Raw genomic sequence first — 18,819 nt, 5'->3', positions numbered from 1 at the left:
ATACCTGGAAAAAGACAAAACCCTCAACAGTAAGGTGCACAGTGAGATGCTAATCCGTGTTGATGCTGCTATCAAGAAACAAATGCTGAACTCAGTTCTAGTGCAAAAAGGCAATGTTCCATCAAGATAATGCAAAACCACACGTGCTTGCAGTCACTGGCTGGATTCTGTACAGGTTCTAATGGGATCTTTTGCCACACTTTATCATATAGCCTTGACATTGAAATTCTACATTTTTTCACACTTTCAGCTACATCTTGCTGCTGCTATCTTCCATTTTGTACAGGTTGTTCAAAATGAGGTTGATCTGTTTTTGGACTCGCAGCCACCTAGTTCCTGGGCCGAAGGCTTTGAAAAACTACTAAAACATTGGCAGAAAGTCATAGATTTGGATAGTGATTACTACCTGCACTAAAGGTAATGCTTTCATGTTTTTTTTTCTAACTTTATTAAGAATGTTTTTTGGCAGAAAACTTTCATTCCAATCAGATATATATATGTACTTATGTATGTATGTAAATGTATATATGCACCTATGTATGCAAATACATACATAAACACATCATACTTTTCTGAATCCAGTCATAATAACAGAAGAGTACTGGAAAACATTTCATTCTAAAATTTTGTAACATCAATTTGGCATTCCTTGGATGCTGCACCTGGGAACAGATGTCCGGCTTTGCTGATAATCAGAAAGTACCGACCTTTATAACTAGCATGAAGACTGCAGTTCATGCTCTCACAGATATGATGAATGAGAGTTTCAACTTTTTATTTCTCTCTTCCCTGCATATGTCAATTTAGCAGCCTTAGATTTAAGATATTAATATAAGACTCTGTAAACAGAATAAAGATAAAGCACATAAATATTTATTTCTTTCCCCCCCACAAATTTAGTACTTTTTCTTGCATAAGTTCATACCAAATACTTTTAATGCGTAGACACTCTGTTCATTCATAAAAATTGAAATATTTCATCAGAAAACAAAAAAGATAAAACATTCTAAAAATGATAAAACCTTCTATTTTAAAAAAGGTAAAACATTCTAAAAATGATAAAACATTCTATTCTTAAAAGATAAAACATTCTAAAGGTAATAAAAAGGAAATAATTTGGCTTTTTTGGCGTTTCATTATATGGCATCTGTACTGAAATACAAACAGAAATTTTTTAAATATGATTAGTGTCTTACTAAAGATGGGCAAAGGGCATCTTTCTCAGCTTGACTAAACCAAGAGTTCGCATTTTTGTCACCCTCATCATTTTGAAAGCTGCTCGATGATCCACTAAACCAGGAATCTAAACTCCACGAACGGAGCAAATTGCTTTTTTCTTCCGTCGAGCCAGATTCATTCCGGTTTAGATATGCTTTCAGACTTTTGCTGATATCAACTTGACTACTATCAGGAGCCATTTAAAGCCATGTAAGTCTAAAATATCAAAGTGCCATTGTAATAGATTGTTGCTTTAATTACAGTAAGTTAGAGAATAAATGGATTTAGCTATTCCATTCTATCTTGAAGGTAAGTCTTTTAACCCGCCAGTAAAATATTAATATAAGAATATGTTGGAAAGTAAAGGTTAGGCAATCAGCATTATTGGTAAGTATAAAGAAAGTGATTACTCCTTCCCTCTTCAGTTTTAAAACTAAAATCAGAGCACCGTGAACTATATTTTCCTTGCAATGGGCTCCTGGACTGGAGTGTCCTATCCCAATCTAAGTTAAGTCACTTTTCGATCGTTGATTCGATGATATGGGAAAGACATAACTTATTTTTCGAGAAGGTCAATTATTAAGCAATATCACAGCATCAGTCGGAGGTTCGAATCCCGCGAACGGGCTGGCTGCATGGGTATTTTCGTGGTTTTCCCCATGTGTAATGTGTATACGAGCCAGTTTCCCTTAAAAAGTCATCCACGAAGGCATCCCTCCATTAAGGCAGATAGCCCTCGAGTGCTTTGCCGTAATCTAATAAACCAAACCAAACCAAACCATAGCATCCGTCGATGTTAGTTGTTCGTAGAGATCAGTTCGATGTGAGGATGACAGAAAGAAATGGCAATAAGAGGCGCTTAAGGTCATGGTATCGGAAGTGCTTTCAGACGCCGTTCGATTTCCGAACACTTTTCGAATTTTAGACGTCACAGAAAAATCGACTAGTTTAACTTAGCTTTAGTTTTACCTGGATGGTAATTCTTGAGCATACGCTGAAGGGGCTTTGTTAGAGTTATTAGAGATATGAATGCTCTAATAGGATTTTCTTTTTATCACTTATTATTTGTTTCCGCTTTGAAAACACATTCATATTTGACAAATGTTTATCTCCGCTGAAAATTTTTGTTTGTTTAAAAACTATATTTGTCAATAAGGTAATAAAAACTGACTAATCTAGTGCTTCGTAGATCAATATGACAACGAATTCAAAATGTTTTAAAAACAGTTCTTTAATCTTTAGTTTGTAGTAAATACAACTAAATGGCACAGACAAAAAATATTTCAATAAAATAGTTCTCCACGTTAACTCAATAGAAAATTTTTTCTTTCAGTGAAGAATCCACTTTCAATGCTTATATAACAGAGAAATATAACATAAGCATTTTGGAAGCTTCAAAATATAATAATTTACTTACCGTAATAATTTACTTTCCTTCCTTTTAAATTGGCATATTCGTTTCCAATAGAAAACTAACATTTTTGCCAAATTAGAGACTTGACTTGAACACACAGTATTCCGTCACTTAAAATATCAATTAATTGTTCTCTTTCATTTAGAGATACATTGGAATTGAAAATACTAAAGAAAAATGGCTCACGGATCCAACCTAATTCTTTATTTAGAAATTTTTCAAAACGTTTTCTGTCAATTTTATCATATGTTGTTTTAAATAAGAAATCTGTATTATTTTCTTTAGCAATTTCTGAAAAGCATGTTTCTGTTATTTTTGTTTAATTCTCCTTGCCAAAGTATTAGCTAGTTTTAAAAGCTTCAATAGCGTATTAAAAAGTGTGTGTGTGTGTGTGATTATGGCAAAGGCTCGAGGGCTATCTGCCTAAGGGGAGGGATGCGTTCGTGGAGGACTTTCTAAGGGAAACTGGCTCGTATACACGTTACACATGGGGAAAACCACGAAAACGCCTATGCAGCCAGTCTGTTCGTGGGATTCGAACCTCGGATCGAACTACCAGTGTTCAGCGACTTTACCGCTCGGACGCTGGTGAGCCCCGTATTAAAAAGAGACAACTGTTTAGGATCTTGCCTTTTAATTTAATTAATTGCAGTAATAACCGTGCAATTATTCATCAGTCTTTTGCAACAAGAGCTTGTCTATGTGTCATACAATGATGAAATATTATTATGGGGAGCAATTTTCATTATTAACCCTCTTAGTCCTTTATAATTACCTGTTAATGCTGTAGCATCATCAGTAAAAACTGCGACACAGTGTGTCTAGGTAAGATTATTCGTTTCAAAATATCTGTTAATAATTTTAAATATTTTCTCTCCAGTTGCTTTTCCATCCCAAATATTACAACATAAAAATATTCTACTGCATCGTCTTAAAAAAAAACGTATTTCAGATAGACAATGAATTGAGACATTTTAATAATGTCTGTAGTTTCATCAAGTTGTATAGTAAAGACAGGATTTTGTATTCTATAATGTCTGATGTGACAGAAATTTGGCGAGAAAAGTATCTTTTGATAATGCTATTGTTTTTAAATCATTACTATATTTTTCTCCATGCATAAATGATGGCATTTTAATTGCTGAAAGAAGAATGAGCGATTCTCCAATTGTATGAGGTTTTTAATTTTTTGCAGTTAAATATGAAACTTTTAAGAATGCCCGTAAAGCTTTCTCAGGAACTGTTGTACATTTTTTCAAAAATACATTTTAATTTTTCATGCTCTCAGCTCATTCCTTAAAAAATTCTTCAGATTTATTTATTAAATCTTTATATTTACTTTCTAAATGTGTTTTTAATTTCGCAAGTTTCATTCTTTCCATGTGCCAAGTTTTCACTGCATTTAACACACAATGGATACTCCTTTTCCACTGATAATGCAAAATGTAAAACAGTATAAAATAAACTCTTCTTGATATTTACTCAGTTTTTTATTAGAAGTAGAAAGAAAGTCAGTGAATAAGTTTATTTGATGTTGGTCCATCCAATCCCTGTGAACCCAATCTCTTGTGAAAATTGGGTATCTAATTAAGACACAATAACACGCCGAACAAATACTAATTCAGAAGTCAAACAACAAAAATCAGCCTTATATTTTCAAATTTTCATAGGACTAGTTTCGATGGTTTTACCGAACCACCATCGTCAGCTGCAAAAGCGCATATAAACAAGATATGATATAATGATCAGATAAGATAAGAAAGCCTGAACATAAAATAAGCTAGTGGCGCCATCTGTTGATGAAACCAGAACTAAAACATAATTTCTTAAAAGGCCGAAGGCAAAGATGGATTGGATTTAGGATCGTTAACTAGAACAGAAAGATTTTTTTGAATGTGAAATGCCTCTAGAAAATCCAGTTCTCCAATGGAAGATGTTTTTTGAATAATTTTGGCAGCAGAAAAATTGAAAGTGTGATTTTCGGACCAACAATGTTGGGCAAGAGAAGACTTCTGAGTTTCCTTTTTTCTAATATATGCCTCATGTTCCTTGACGCGAAATTTTAAGGCTCTCTTAGTTTGGCCAATGTAAATTAAACCACACTGGCAAGGAATCCTATAAATACCCCAAGGAATTCATATCCGGAATGGGGTCCTTGAGAATGAAACTCGGAATTTTATTGATGGGAGAATAAACGACCCGAAAGTTAAATTTCTGCAAAAATGTGCATTTTTAAAGCTAATTGATGGAAAGAAGGGAATGACAACAGAATTTTTATAATCTCCTAAAATAAAAGTGAATGCATCAATTTCGATGCAAGAGAAATGAAACTGATGACGTAATTTCTCTCACTCTGTTTGAAACAAACACATTTTGTTTTACAAAATAAATATTACAAGGCCAACTGAGGGATTAGCCATGGGAAGCCCCGTCAATCCCATCCTAGCTGATATCTACATGCATTATTATGAATCAAAATTGTTTGAAACTTTAAACTTCCTGGTATGGTTCCGCAAGGTAGACGATACTTTTATCCTGTTTGTAGGTAATAAAGATGATTTAAATAAAGTTCTTTCAACAATGAATTCTATTGATCCTGCTATTCAGTTCACTTTTGAACTTGAGACTTGCAATTCTCTTCCGTTTCTCGATATTCTGGTAACATGTAATGCATCCAACTTCAGTACTAAACCTTCATCGGTTTGCCTTCCACCACACTTTAAATCATGTTGAAAACATTACATTGGCCCCTTGTAATCGACCTCCTACTCTCATTACATTATTTGCATCCAAAAAAGGGTTCAAAGAAAGTAAATTACTTTTATTATTAATGGGTTTACCTTGTGCGAGGGAGTTGTATTCTGAATAAAAACTACATTTTTGAACCTCTCTTACTAAAAAGGATTCTGCCTCATTTAACTCCTTTGAACTTACTCCTCCTGTTCTTCTCTGTGCTCCTTTCTGTTTTGCACACCTAGAGTTCCAAATGAACCTGAAAATATAACTAACAATACGTAATAATTTTAAATAATTGTTAGTGATAGCTAGGACATTATCAATAAATTTTGAAGGCAAAGTGCATAAACAAGCAATGTCAGTTCTTTTTCTCAGTTCATTAGAAAATGTCTCTGTTTTTTCTAATTGTTCAAAGTCAATGTTCTTGTTAGGTATGACACCCTCACTCAAGAATGGAGGACCTATCCACCACAGATCAGCATCATGCAGCTTGTCAAAATTCAGTCCTCGGGAAATAAGGTCTTCCGGGTTCTCCTCTGAACGCACATAATTCCACTGGCATGTATGTGTTAGCTCTTGGATCTGCAACACTCGATTAGCAACAAAAGTTTTTAGTACATGCGGGGGATTCTGAAGCCATGCTAACACTATGGTTGAGTCACACCACAGACATATTTTACTGATGTCCAATTTCAATAAAGGCACCACCTTTGCAACAAGCTGTGCTAGCAGTACAGCTGCGCAGAGTTCCAGTCGAGGTACTGTCAGCGGTTTTAGTGGAGCTACTCTGGACTTGCTGCAAAGCAAATGTGAAGATAAATTATTGTCACTTCTACAGCGTAAATAGATGGCTACTCCGTATGCGTGTTCTGATGCATTTGAAAATCCATGAATTTGTATATCACAAAAACTATCCTGTAAAACATATCTACTGACTTTCAAATTGTTGATAGATTGCATTGAATCAATAAAAAGTTGCCAATCCTTAATTATCCTTTCGGGTAGCGGATCATTCCAATTAAGCTTCAATAACCAAAGTCTTTGGATGAAGATTTTTGCTTTTGTTATCCCTGGACCAAGCAGTCCTAATGGATCATAAATGCGAGCAATATCAGACAACACTGTTCTCTTTGTGTAAGTAGTTGGTTTCTTGATGGTTGATTTGTACGAAAAACAATCTATCTTTGGATTCCATAATAATCCTAAAGTTTTGATGCTCTGATCGTCATCGAAATTACTGAAAGAATATTCCTCTTGTCCATCCGGAAACTGCAAAAGATCAGGATGATTAGCACACCATCTGTGCAGACGCATTCCTCCACGTGATAATAGGTTAATCAATTGCGACTGTAATTCTTTAGCCTCTATTAGAGTATGGGCTCCTGTGAGTACGTCATCGACATAAAAATCCCTTTGTACTATTGGCGCTGCTAACGAAAAATTGTTTTTCTCGTCTTCTGCTAATTGATTACGTGTGCGTGTTGCTAGATATGGTGCGTTGGAAGTACCGTAAGTTATAGTCTTCAGTCTATAGACCTTAACTCGTTCTTCTTCACTACTCTTCCATAAGATGCGTAATAAATCTCTTTGATGTTCTTTAATCAAAATCTGACGATACATTTTTACAATGTCTGCTGTGAAGGCAATTTTATGCGTTCGAAATCTGCAAATAATATCAAATAGTTCCTCTTGAGCTAACCCTCCATTCAGCAGAATATCGTTTAACGAAATTCCAGTAGTCGTAGGAGCAGTGGCATCGAACACTACCCTAAGTTTAGTGCTAGGTTTCTCGGGTCTGAAAACCCCATGGTGAGGAAGATAATATGAGAAACTAGAGCTATCCCCTTCATCAATTTCTTTGGAATGGCCTAATTCATTATATTCCTTAATGAAATCTTCGTATAAGTGTTTCATTGCGGGATTGCAAGTGAAGCGTTTAAGTAGATAATTCAGTCTTTTGCTAGCGTTTTCTCTCGATTCCCCTAAAAGGCTAAGTCCTTCCTCCTTAATTGGCATTTCCACTACATATCTGCCATCATCTTGCCTCGTGTGTGTACGAAGAAAGTGCTGTTCACAAAATTCCTCTTCCTGACTTTTCACTTTTTTTGCTTCATTAACCCATTAACTGCCAGATTTTTTTTTAAATATTTTTTTAATATATAGTTACGTATTTACATGTAAACCAATGTAGTACATTAAATTTTACAATACAGAAAAAAAAATATGTTTTTTATGGATTTAAAAATCAATCCCCATTTGGGGATCACGGTACATTGCATGTAAATAACTGTAAATTTTTTTAAGAAATTTACATACACACTTCACGCACTGTTTCCGAACATTTTTTTTACAAACCGCACATTTTCTTTGTTTTCCGTCCAATGTTCTTTCTAAATAATGTCCTTGAGGATTTTTTCTTACGTCTTCTGGTACGCGCTTCTGTGAACTCACACTGTACGATGGTCGTCCACAATTTTTCGGGTCAGACACGGAATGTAAATTCAAATAGAACCGTGCAACTTCTCGTCTGAAATTTAATAGCGGCATTTTTCCATTAGCAATACAATATATTGTATGAGCATTAACTAGAGCCACATCCACTGCATTAGTGAAAATAGGAAAGTACCATTTTTTGCCTCTAATTTTTATCCTATACTTTTGTACATTCCAGTCAAGCTTGTCAACACCTCCCATGTTCTTATTGTAATTTATAATGGCATTGGATTGTGGAATTAATATTTTTTTTTTCTCAGCCTTAGACCATCTCGGCACACGTCCCAAAGGTAAAACTTCCAAATGATTTGATAACATTTTAACAATGCTGTTATCTTTCCAAACAAGACCAAATATTCCATTTATTTCATCATATCTATAATCAAAAGCCCCTCTAAATTCTTTCTTCATTTCCTTATCTGTTTTTATAGGGCACTTATTCATCCTATTACATCTCACCGTTCCTGTCGCAGGTATATTTCTCTCTTTTAGATTTTTCAGCAAATCAAAACTTGTGAAAAAATTATCGAAATAAAAGCAGTGTTCCTCTGGTTTGTCTATGGTTGCTATCTTATTCAATATTACTGACACACCTAATCCATAAGTATCTCCTTCTAAATTATCTTCTTCTGAAATTCTACTTGGCTTACCTTCATAGATGTCAGCATTATAGCAATATCCGGTCACACCACAACACATTGCCCATTGCTTGAACCCAAAGCGAATGGGCTTTCCTCTAATAAACTGCTTTAGAAAATGATGACCATAATAACGTACCATTTGTTCATCAATACATATGTTATACGAAAATACGCCGAACTGCATAAATGCTTTATTCAGCTCATCCAAGATTGGTCGTATTTTAAATAATCTGTCTTTGTTTCCATTTATTAGTGGTATATTTGTATTGTCACTGAAATGTAGATTTCTTTTTATTTCAATATAACGATTTTTCGACATACATTTCCTTACAATTCCAATATCTATATCTTCTTCTTCTGACCAATACATCTGCTCTTGAGGCAAAGAGTGATATCCAGTTAACAGTAAAAATCCCAAAAATTTTTTGAAGCAGTCTGAAGAGAGCGTAAATTGGTGACGATTATTTTGAGTTGCATAAGATACACTTTGCTGTACGATGTGATTTACTAGATCATCTGTGAAGAACATTTCAAAAATTTCTACTGGCCTTTTATCTTTTACTCTTTCTATCATGGTCATTCTACGTTGCTCGCACTCTTCTTCTCCCTGACTAGAAATGTTGAATGATGCTCTTTCTCTTTTCCACCTTGATATGGGTTTTTCTTTTTTAGGTTTCTTTTTTCTTTGAACAGTAACTTCTTCATTACACCTACCGCCATGAATTTCTAATGAACCTGGAACATCGTTTGGAATTGTATCTTCCAGAATGTTGTCATCTATATCTTCTAAATCAGACACATCATCCGCTCTATTTGGTGGTAATTCAACTATGTCAATAGTACCTCCTGGGTCATCATCATCTGTCAAATCAAGATCATTGTCCCAATATTCTTCAAGCTCTCTTAGCGTTGAAAATTTTCTTCTACTCATGATTATCCATCCAAATGAAATAAAAAAATATTTAAAAAACACAAATTATAATAATACTGACATTTATCAAAATCCAACCATGTTGATCTTGCGGATAAAACTCTCTAAATGACACAACTTCTCAGCACAATGTTCATGTCCATCTGCTCTAAAATTTTAAATATCTTGCCCAATAGACGAAAAGGACTGGCGACGTCCCACCCCAATTAGAAGCAGGTGCGTTTCAGAATCACCTGCTCTCAACACCTGCTATTTCCACCCCCACATCTTGTTTCTATTATTATTATTAGTGGGCAAATTCAACATTTTCGTTAGAAACATTCTTTCTGGAACTCTCCCCCTTTCTTTCCCCCCGTATCAAGTCTATATTTGTCAGTGGAAGCATTCCACACTTTTGTGGGTAACAGCCTTTTTGGAAATTCCGGAAACATATTGCGCCAGATAACTGAACAAATAAAAATTTCAATTGTAGCATAAATAAATCATTTTACATTGCAATAGCCGTGAGCCCAAAATGGGGATCATTGTATTTTACAGGTGCTGACGGCATGAAGTAAACAATGTGCTCAATTTTTATTTTATATTACTCAGAACTCATGTGCAAACAACCTCTGTCAGAAAAAATAATTCATTTTAATATAAATTAACAGATATTCACTTAGAAAATAGACATATGTGAAAAAGCGTTGTTTACAGGAAATTTTTCGAAAAAATGTCATATATGTATTTTATTTTGCAAATAAAACTAATAAATTAGCTATCTACATTAAGAGTAGACTATTATGTAGACACATGACTTTAAAAATAAATGAAAACCTAAAATTTAGGGATAAACAAGATAAAAATTTTTGTGATCCCCAAATGGGGCCCATGGCAGGGAATGGGTTAATACCTTCAATCTCCCAAAACCTTCTCATGTTGTCAGATAAATTATCCCCATTTTCAACAAACCCACAAAAATTATCAACACTGCCTTGCTGCGGCATGCGTACTGACCCGCTAACGATGTATCCAAAAACTGACTGATGGAGAATCAGGTCTTGCATATTTATTCTATTTGTTCCCAGTAAATCAAAAAAATATTTCGTTAGATAATAAAACATGTATTTGACCAGGTTTATAAAACTCTGGATCAGCTAAACCAATGAGTTGCAACTGCTTAACATCAGGAATGTTTATATATCTAGCAGGCGTTACGCGAGTTATTTTTGGAACAACAAAAAATTGTAAGGTACGAATAAAATCTCTAGTAGAGTTAGCGATGGTTGCTATAGCTTTTTCCTTAACACCCATAACTGTACCATTGATACCTGAAATAGAAGCGTTTATTTTTCTTTTCTTCAAATTCAATAACTCAGCACCTTCTTTAGTAATGAAATTATTTTGAGAACCGGAATCCAGCAAGGCTCTCAGCGAGATAAATTTTCCATCATTACCCTTAACGAAAATAATTGCAGTTGAAAGTAGAACTTGTTTATTAAAAGAACTGGAAATATTCAGCGTAGTACCGTTAATGGACTTTGCTTGGTTGGTTTCATTAGTGTCACTAACCTTTTGGCTGCTTGCCATTGGAGTAAATGTATCAGCATTTGGAGAAATATTACTGCTTAATTTATTAGTCTTGTTTGTGATTTGATTCGATGTGCCGTTTGCTCTATCGAAATTTTCTTCATTTCGATCAAAATGTAAGAGCGAATTGTGAAATTTCTGACATTTTCTGCATGTATTAGAACTTTTACAGTCCTTGATTGTGTGGACCGAAGATAAACAATTGAAACATAGTTTTTTTTGTCTTTACAAATTCAAATCGTTTCTTGACTGTTAGATTTAAGAATTGCGCACTTTTCAACAATAAATGATCAGCTTTACAATAAGGACAAATTTTTGAATTTTCCGAAAGTGATGTAAGAGCTTTGGTATTAAATGAACGTTTCGATTCCCCATGCGGAGGTTTGTAATGTGATAGGGTGCGAGCGTGTTCCTTCAAAAAACATGTCAGTTGTTTAACCGTTCCTATCTCGTCTTTTTTAAGTGACCTTTCCCACCAACACCGAGTATTTCTATCCAACTTTTCAACTAATAAATAAACAATTAACGTGTCTGAAAATTCTTCCACCTTTTGCTCCAATGCTTCCAAGGATCGTAAACATTCATGCACCTTATCGATAAATTTTAAAAGTAGTAGAATCACTCGTTTGAGGTATAGAAATTAATTTCTTTATGATAGAATTGATCAAATCTTTTTTGTTGCAATAGCGATCAACCAACAGATTCCATGCTATGTCATAATTCGAATCTGAAATTGGAATGGACTGAATAATATTTAAAGCGTCTGCCTTACACGAACTCTTTAAATATTGCAATTTTTGCGCATTAGTTAATTTGCTATTTTTATGCACAGCTGCGGAAAATAAATCCTCAAATTCAATCCATTCTTCGATTTTCCCACTAAATATTGGAAGAGACAATTTAGGCAATTTTATATCCGAAACAATTATGTCTTTACTCGAACCGTTTTCATTTGAGCAGCTATTCCTTTGAGAACGGATCTCAGAAATTTTTCTTTTAATTTTCAAATGAATTTCATCGAGATTATCTACTACATTTTCCTTTTCCTTAATGAATTCGTCAGTGTCCTTTTCTTCACAATGTGCAAATAAAGAATCGAAAATGTTACTTAATTCCTTTTTAAATTCTAATATTTTTGATTCGTATAACTCCAATAAGGAAATATCTGCTTCATCCACTGTAGAATTTACCTTATTTTCAAACTTTCTGATACTGCATTTTAAACTTTTTTTGTTAGATTTAATCGCTTTCAATTCACTCATCATGAACAAATAAATAATTTATCACTTACCGTGATTGCAGATTTCCCGACAGCGACACCGGAAATGAACGATGACACAGTATTCAATCTTAATTGCGTAATCCACACGAAAACGAAAGCATTCCAAACACTCCATATGAAGTTATGCGTAATACAACCAAACGAAAGTATTCCAAATGTTCTAAAAGGTTAATTTTAGCAACGATGTCTTTTACCTGTGGCTCGGTGCGCCAACGAAGTTTTTTGCGTTGTCTGAGAAAATGATTGAGCATTTTCCGCGCCTAGCAATAAATCTCTTTAAGGTGGCAATAAATGCGTCAGTGGTGAGATCACTCACTAGTTCGAGATGCACTGCCTTTGTTATAAGGCAAATGAAAAGAGCTAAATATACCTTATGAAGAGTTCCTTTCCTCTGTCCCTTGTACCTAATAAAAAATGGACCGCAAAAATCGGTGCCGACATGATTAAAGGGTGAGCTTGGATTTACGCGTTCTGCAGGTAATGAATGACCCCATAATTTGTTCAATAGTGACTGGTTCATTTTTACTACAAATTATACATTCATGGGTAATCTTTCTAGTTAAATTCCTACCTTCCCAAGAAGAAGCTTCCTAAATTAGTTAGGTGTTAGCTTATTATTATAAAACTTGTATTGTACATTGTATTGTGCACAAAATTTTGTATTGAAAATTGGATATTATTATATTAAATTAAGAGATGTTATTCGTATTGCATTATTGTATAAGGCAGTAATTGTACAATTTTGTAGGTTATTATGAGTATTATCGTACGAAATTATTGAAGTAACCCTTCAATGCCGGGGGGTATGTTGTCATTAAGACTATTTAACTGTAAGATTACGTCATTTTTTCTCTTCTTGGCGCCTTGCATGGCGCAGATGTTCATTACAGCAACCCTGTAAACGCTTACTCAGTTTTTTTTTTTTTTTTTTTTTTTATTATTATTGCTGTTGTTGTTAGTAGTAAGTCATCGCTTGAAAGATGGCACGCATTTGATTAACGTTGTTGAATAAAATATTTAGTACAGTCCACTTCTAGTAAATTTGAAATTGTTGTATAACAACGCACGCATCGCATGAACACATGTCATCTGACTAAACAAAAGTTAGTTTCATTTTATTCCTATGTTTTCCATGCTCTTCAAGTTTGCTCCTCCAAACTAGCCCTTGATAAAGAACTAAATTATTTAAAAGCAATAGCTGTTGACAGGGGCTTTTCACCCAACATTATTAATCAAGCAGTTAAAAAATTCTCATCTCAACACACTAAAAGGCACACTCTTGTTTTAGGAGATTATAAAAATTCTCTTGTCATTCCCTTCCCTTCTTTTCATCAATTAGCTATGAAGTTGCATATATTTTTCAGAAATTTAACTTTCGGGTCGTTTATTTCCCCATCAATAAAATTCCAAGTTCCATACTCAAGTACCCCATTCCGAAATTCCTGGAGTATTTATGGGATTCCTTGCCAGTGTGGTTTAATTTACATTTTCCAAACTAAAAGAGCCTTAACATTTCGCGTCAAGGAACATGAGGCATATGTTAGAAAAAAGGAAACACAGAAGTTTTCTGTTGTTCAACATTGTTGGTCCGAAAATCACACTTTCAATTTTTCTGCTGCCAAAATTATTCAAAAAACATCTTCCATTGGAGAGTGAGTGAGTGACGGAGGACGTGGGCACCATCCCTCTACCGTTACGGTTAATTGGTATGAGCACCACGCCCGCCCTTATCTAGAATGACATAATTAGGTACTTAGGTTATCGCTACCCATTCAGACTTGCATGGTACATATTGCCATACTCGGACTTGCACGTCTATTACACATGCCGTACCATATTCGGACTTGCTTATTCATACTTGCATGGTGCATTTACATTCATATTGCATGGTACATATTTCACACATTTCATATTACACATTACATTTACTGGGAAATTGAATATGACTTAAGTTTAAGGTTCTTTGCATCCGTAAGGTTCAATATTTACGTTAATTATACATGATTAGATACTTAGGTTAACTCTATGCATTCATTATTATTTACAGACTTGCATGGTACATATTACACACAGAGAGATTGATTAATACTTATGTTAAAGGTGCTTTACATCTTAGGTATTTAGGTTAACACATAGTTTAACACTACGCATTCATTATTGTTTACAGGTTTGCATGGTGCATATTATATACATTACATAGTACAGCTTATATTTACTGAGAAAACTTGCATTGTACATAGTTCACGCATTACATAATACAAATTACATTTCTAAGAATTTAATTATTAATTAATAATATTAATTAATACTTGCATGGTACATATCATACATATCATACACATTTCATAGTGCAGTTTACATTTACTGACAGATTGATTAATACTTTTGTTTAGGGTACTTAATATTTATGTTTAAGGTACTTTACACCTGTTTGATTCATTTCTTACTATAAGTATGTATAGTTGGGTTCTTAGGTTAGCACATAGGTTGGCTTTACGCATTAATTATTATTTACAGTTTGCATAGTACATATTACACACATTGGTACATATTACACACATTAAATAGTGCATGCTAATTAATTAGAATGGTACATATTATACACATTAAATAGTACTGTGAATATTGACATGGTACATATTACACACAATTACTGAGACATGGGGTATTTTTGCATGGTACATATTACACACATTTACAATTTACAATTAAAAAAAAAATACAATTGCTGAGAAAATTAGCATGTTACATATTACAATAATATTAACATGGTACATGTTGCACACATTAAATAGTACAGATTACAATTACTGAGAAACTTAATAGTACTTAATTTCGTTATGTTCAGACTTGCAGAATTGCATTTACCTATTACCATATTCTGACTTGCACGACTATTATACGTTCTATACCCTATTCAAACTTGCTTACATTCATATTGCATGGTACATATTCTCACACGTTACATACTACATATTGCATTTACTCAGAAATTGTTTTTACTCTTCCATTGGAGAACTGGATTTTCTAGAGGCATTTCACATTCACAAAAATCTTTCTGTTCTAGTTAACGATCCTAATTCCAATCCATCGTTGCCTTCGGCCTTTAAAGAAATTATGTTTTAGGTCTGGTTTCATCAACAGATGGCTCCACTAGCTTATTTTCTGTCCAGGCTTTCTTATCTTATCTGATCATTATATCCTATCTAGTTCATATGCGCTTTTGCAGCTGACGATGGTGGTTCGGTCAAACCAACGAAACTAGTCCTTTGAAAATTTGAAAATATAACGCTTGATTGTACTTAAATTTAACAAGTACTTCCTGTACTTAACCCTTAACTTCCTAATTTTTTTAAATTTCTATGAAAAAATTATATCAGCTACTTCTTAAGTAATATTAAAAGGGAAAAATATTTTTTTTAAAAATTAAGCAGTTTTAAGCTGAATTTCAGTAATTTTTTTGTTTGTTGCAGAAGTGCAACATTGCGCAGTAGTGCTGTAAAATTACAAAACTTTTTTTATATGAGGATTTTATTATTCATTGTTATAAATTGCTTTAGCCTTACATACAATGAAAATTTTTAAAGCAGTTATTGACTTTGTTGTAAAAAGTCCCCTACTTTACACTTTTCGCACTCAGTTTGAGTGTAGCTCTTGCAGTTTGGAAACTTGCACCATATTCTTTTCTGACCATATTGGCCAATGATTTATACCATCTCTACGAATGTCCTTACGTGGAATGGATTGGACACTCCCTTTGTATCTTTTAGTCTGAGACATTTGTTCTATTGAAGTATTACTAGGTCTTCCTCTTTTAGCATTTCGATCGTACCCCATTTTGCATAAGCATGATGCAACTTCAAATTTGAATTTTTGTAAATTCATTAGATTTTTTTTTATTATTATTTTTATATCAGATTTCTTCATTGTTTCTTTAATTCGATCAAATCCAACCTCTTCTGACCAGTATGCTCTATAGTTTGGCAGGCGAACTAGAGATGCATAAATGCAAATACCCAAATATTCATTTATTTCATTCTGTGATATAGTCAAAGGCTTACTTGGATTCTTTTGAATAGCATATCGTTTGCTGTCTTCATAAATGTTACTTATGATCTCTTCCGTCCATAAATATATAAAAAATTGGTACGTAGTGTCCTAATCCGTAATTTATCTTGGGAGCGTGTCATCTCCATGGAATTTTATTACTTCTTCAATCAATGAAATGTTTCGATTTTTCCGTAAAATATTCTTTGACAATGTTTTATTATTCTTAACAGTTAAAAGGCCCACCAGCGGCCGAGCGGTAAAGTCGCTGAACTCTGGTAGTTCGGTCCGAGGTTCGAATCCCGTGAACGGGCTGGCTGCGTGGGCGTTTTCGTGGTTTTCCCCATGTGTAACGTGTATACGAGCCAGTTTCCCTTAGAAAGTCCTCCACGAAGGCATCCCTCCCCTTAGGCAGATAGCCCTCGAGGCTTTGCCATAATCACACACACACTTAACAGTTAAATTTAAAAAAGGTTCTCTGACTGAAATATACCAGCGGCCTAGCGGTAAAGTCGCTGAACACTGGTAGTTCGTTTTCGTGTTTTTCCCCATGTGTAACTTGTATACAAGCCAGTTTCCCTTAGAAAATCCTCCACGAAGGCATCCCTCCCCGTAGGCAGATAGCTCTCGAGGCTTTGCCATAATCACACACACACACTGACTCAAATATTTCTATCAAATTTATTATCATCATCATCGGATGTTTTTATATTCTGAATTGTATTTTGTAAAACAACACTATTTTCACAGTCGCTATCCGAATCATCATTAGATGACACACAATCAGGTAAAAAATGAACATCATCAGCAGAATATTCAAGACTATCATCACTTAAATCATTCAATTCGCCCAAATTATTCATATATCTAGCAATTTCATCTTGGGTTAGTATACGCTTTTTGGCCATGTCAAAATGGTAACCAAAGACCAATGTTGCAGACCTGCAACATATAATTAAAATCAAGTTTCTTTCAAACTTTTTCCATTAGAAATTCAAAATTACTTTTAAATGAACATAAAATGTTTAAACTTCTTACCTGGTAATTGTTTTCGTCAATAAACAAGAGGAAGCATAAAATATAATCGATTCTTTTTATAGCAAAAACACAGTTCTTGAGGCATCAGAGATTTTTATAATTGTTGTGATTTTTGGAAAAAATGTGCTGCTATCTAGTGACAAATTTAGCATGTATTTCGTTGCAGTAACCTTTTTTTCTTAGATAAGTGATTTGTAGGTAATTAAAAATTATTGAGTCTGTTAAATTAAAATAAATCATATGTTGCAGAAATGCAACAGTGGGAAGTTAAGAGTTAAATTTAATAAGACTTTGTCAGATTTCGTATAGAGCCTTACTTCGTCTTGATATTTTCGAATAACTTATTGCTTGAAGGAGGTACGTCTATAAGCCGTTGTCGCACCACTAAAAACCAAGGTGCCGAAAACTCTCCCTTGAAGTCAAGAACTCTACTTGAATACATTAAACAATCTGCATTCTAGTGAGAGCTGGCGGAAGTTAAGTAAGAGAAACAGTATTTATATTAAGACAAAATATAAGGTAATTTTCAATACATTGAGAAACAATCACCTGAATAAAGATTTCCGGAAATTTCTAAGATCATTTTCCGAATTTTGATGGTTTTTAAAAATTTAGCCGACTTTTTTAGCTGTCGTGTAGTTATTAGAAACCCCGTGTTTTAAAAGATGATGAAATGGAGTTCCTAAATCAAATGGAAATTTAAATAAATTAAAAATAATAGCACACTAGGTTAGCAAGAATAATTTCCCTAAGTTCATAGGCTGTTATCATTCTTCAGCCTTCTACACACTAAAAATTAGGCATTTCGCCGCTGGGTGCAATCTCAGCGGTCTAAATGCTGCTGCCTTTCTAAATTCTAAAAATATGCTGTTCTTAAATTCTGATATCCTGCGTACCTGTAAAATTCCAAAATTTTTGCCATCCCTAAATTTCGCTGCTCGATGCTTCTATTAGATTCTAAAATTTGTCCATTTGGTGCGGTCGCTCAGGTTGCACCACCTCTGCGACCGGCCTTGTATGTATACAGTAAACTTTCTTAAACTACATAGTTTTACTTAAACAGATTAAAGATAAACTGAATTGAAGTTTAACTAAAATAAGAGATAACAGTTTACGTCTAAAGATTTATGGTCTCAGATGGCTTTTAGCTTATCATTCAAACAAAAAAATAATGTTAACTTGGTAATACAAAAATTAAAGAATAAATAATTTTAAAAAATATAAGTTATGTGTTTATATTTCTAAAATTTTTTATGTTTGTTTTAAAGGCTTATAAGGTATTTCTCCCGCCTTCCTAGGGTGCCTTCGTGGTGTGGTGGTTCTGCACGCTGGGCCGGTATTCCAGAAGTCCGTGGTTCGATTCCCGGATTGCGAAGTCCGAAGGAGATTGTTCATTTTTCATCTGGCCTGCTTCCAAAAAATACCTAATGTGTCTAGAGGCTTATTTTTT

At 34.0% G+C, this 18,819-nt stretch overlaps 1 protein-coding gene across 2 annotated transcripts in view; it reads right to left on the bottom strand.

The window, feature by feature from the left end:
• Positions 1–1,541, bottom strand: part of LOC146999413 (uncharacterized) — a 38,141-nt gene extending 36,600 nt beyond the window's left edge. The window contains exon 1 of one of the 2 annotated variants that reach the window (XM_085824024.1): positions 1,197–1,541. In XM_085824024.1, the coding sequence (XP_085680150.1) occupies positions 1,197–1,418 (222 nt within the window). In that variant the 5' untranslated portion in view covers positions 1,419–1,541. The remainder of the gene's footprint in view (positions 1–1,196) is intronic. The other variant, XM_085824029.1, reaches the window with a different exon arrangement.
• Between the last annotated feature and the right edge of the window lie 17,278 nt (positions 1,542–18,819).

The sequence above is a fragment of the Stegodyphus dumicola genome, chromosome 1 (genome assembly GCF_044657685.1).
Source record: "Stegodyphus dumicola isolate Sdum_Otavi_A_Nest chromosome 1, ASM4465768v1".
In the NCBI taxonomy this organism is placed as follows: domain Eukaryota; kingdom Metazoa; phylum Arthropoda; class Arachnida; order Araneae; family Eresidae; genus Stegodyphus; species Stegodyphus dumicola.
Note: the sequence above shows the minus strand (reverse complement) of the source record. Positions and strands in the feature narration are given on the sequence as shown.